Below are 1,787 nucleotides of genomic sequence, written 5' to 3'. Positions count from 1 at the left end.
GTCTCCAACCGGTGTCCGGCGGGTCCTCCAGCCCGGCTTCCTCCGCCGCCAAGCTGCAGAAAAAAGAAGGGAGCGATACGGCCGGGTAGCAGGGCCCCGCAGGCGGCAGCCCAGGGGAAAGAGGCGAGGCCAGATGTTTGGAGGCGGGGCCCGCCCGGGCGGAGTGGACCGCAGAGGCGAGCCTCGGAGCCCGACTGCAAACCGCCGGCGGGCAGGAATCCGCCTGTGAACTTCACCATGCCGAGGCCAGCACTCGGTAAACGTTTACTTAGGGATGGATTGAAGCAGAGAGGCCAATGGGCTAACGGAGAGCAGGGCTGGGGCTGGACATTTACTTCTCAAACCTGGTGAGCACGTCGGCCACGAGAGTCCCCCCAGCCAGGGCTCGTTCCTGCGCCCCTCGTTGCTCGTACAGCGCGAATGTATTACGGCTCCGGGTCAAGCCCAGCCGCCCCACCAGCTCTCGAGCCACCTGGAAGGCAGGGAGCATAAGAGGAAAGTCAGGCTCAGACCACGCAGGGGGCCTGCCAGTACTTCTGGAAGGGTCCAACTGGAGGTATCTTTCAGGTCTCTTAGTCCCGCCACACGCAGCCCATACCCAACTGATGACTCTCAGACTCGGGCAAACCTAGGGTCCCGGCACCAGGAAAGCCAGGCACGGGACGCTGGGAGGCTGAGGTTTCCGGGGTTCTCTCTGGTCTTACCTCTCCCGCCGTGGTGTGGGAGTCTATGGCCACAGGGCAGGCACCAGCCCCCGGACAGTGCACGGTGCACAACAACTCCTGCCGTCGGCTCAGCGCGGAAATCTCGGCCAGCGATGGCACTAGCTCCCGGCCGCGCGTCCGGCCCAGCGCTCTCCGTATGAAGCGCGCATATTCCGCCAGTTCCGAGTCCGGGAGCGCCTGCTCAGTCCTGGATTAAGGACAACTGGAGGGTTAGTGCTCCCAGGGCTTTCCTTCTCCTCCCCACTATTGCCTTCTTAGCTCAGACTTTTATTTCACCTGGCCCGATTCCCTCCCCTCCAACTCTAAGTTCCTTGAAGGCAGCACCACCAGCTGTTCTGAATCTAAACACCACCCCACCCCACCCCCACGCTCTGTAAGGAGCTGAATTACTTTCTAAGGTCCTTGGCAGCCTATCTGCCCTCTCCCACTTCCCAAAATTTCCATGCTCCTCCTTTGGGTTGAAATCCAAACTCCAGCCGCATTCTGCCTTCCAACCTAAAAGTCCTGGCACTGGACTGCATCAGCCCCGAGGAAAAACAGCCTTTTAATAATTCTTCTGCTCAAAGTGGGAGACTTTTTTGTAATTCCTCCACCCACAAGTGGGATATGAACTTGTGATTCCCACAAAGGCACTGCGCTCCGGAGCAGCGGCCCTGACCTTGGGCAAGTCCCTTCCCTTCTCTGGGTCCAAGTTCTCCATCTGCCAAACCCTTTGGAATGGCTGCCATTCTTTCTCAGCTCCCTCCGCTCCCTCGCCTTGGCCTTACTCCCACTCCTCCCCTCTCACCTCTCCAGATGCCCAAGGAGGTGTCCCCTTACGGCTCCCCCTGGCCGGAAGGTGCAGCTCATGCAAGTGAGGAGCTGCCAGTACCGCAGGGCCGCGGGGTCTTGGGTTGCTGGCGGCCCGGGGGGCCCCGCGGGGCCCGAGGTCTGCTTAGCCAGCTGCAGGAAGAGTTCGTCTCGGAGCGCGGGCAGGTCCCGGCAGGTCTGGAGCACACCCTGCATCAGGGGCCCAGGGCGCCGCGCCCCCTCCAGGGCCTGCAGCGCCAGGAACAGCCTCAC

At 61.8% G+C, this 1,787-nt stretch overlaps 1 protein-coding gene across 1 annotated transcript in view; it reads right to left on the bottom strand.

Moving 5' to 3' along the window:
• Positions 1–1,787, bottom strand: part of PLEKHH3 (pleckstrin homology domain containing, family H (with MyTH4 domain) member 3) — a 7,666-nt gene that overhangs the window by 3,516 nt on the left and 2,363 nt on the right. The window contains exons 3-6 of the mRNA XM_010843099.1: positions 1,513–1,782; positions 705–912; positions 336–472; positions 6–53 (exon numbers count right to left, since the gene is read on the bottom strand). Coding sequence (XP_010841401.1) covers positions 6–53; positions 336–472; positions 705–912; positions 1,513–1,782 — 663 coding nt within the window. The remainder of the gene's footprint in view (positions 1–5; positions 54–335; positions 473–704; positions 913–1,512; positions 1,783–1,787) is intronic.

This window comes from Bison bison, unplaced genomic scaffold, assembly GCF_000754665.1.
Source record: "Bison bison bison isolate TAMUID 2011002044 unplaced genomic scaffold, Bison_UMD1.0 scf7180017864180, whole genome shotgun sequence".
NCBI classification, from domain to species: Eukaryota; Metazoa; Chordata; class Mammalia; order Artiodactyla; family Bovidae; genus Bison; species Bison bison.
This window is presented reverse-complemented; position numbering and strand designations above follow the sequence as displayed.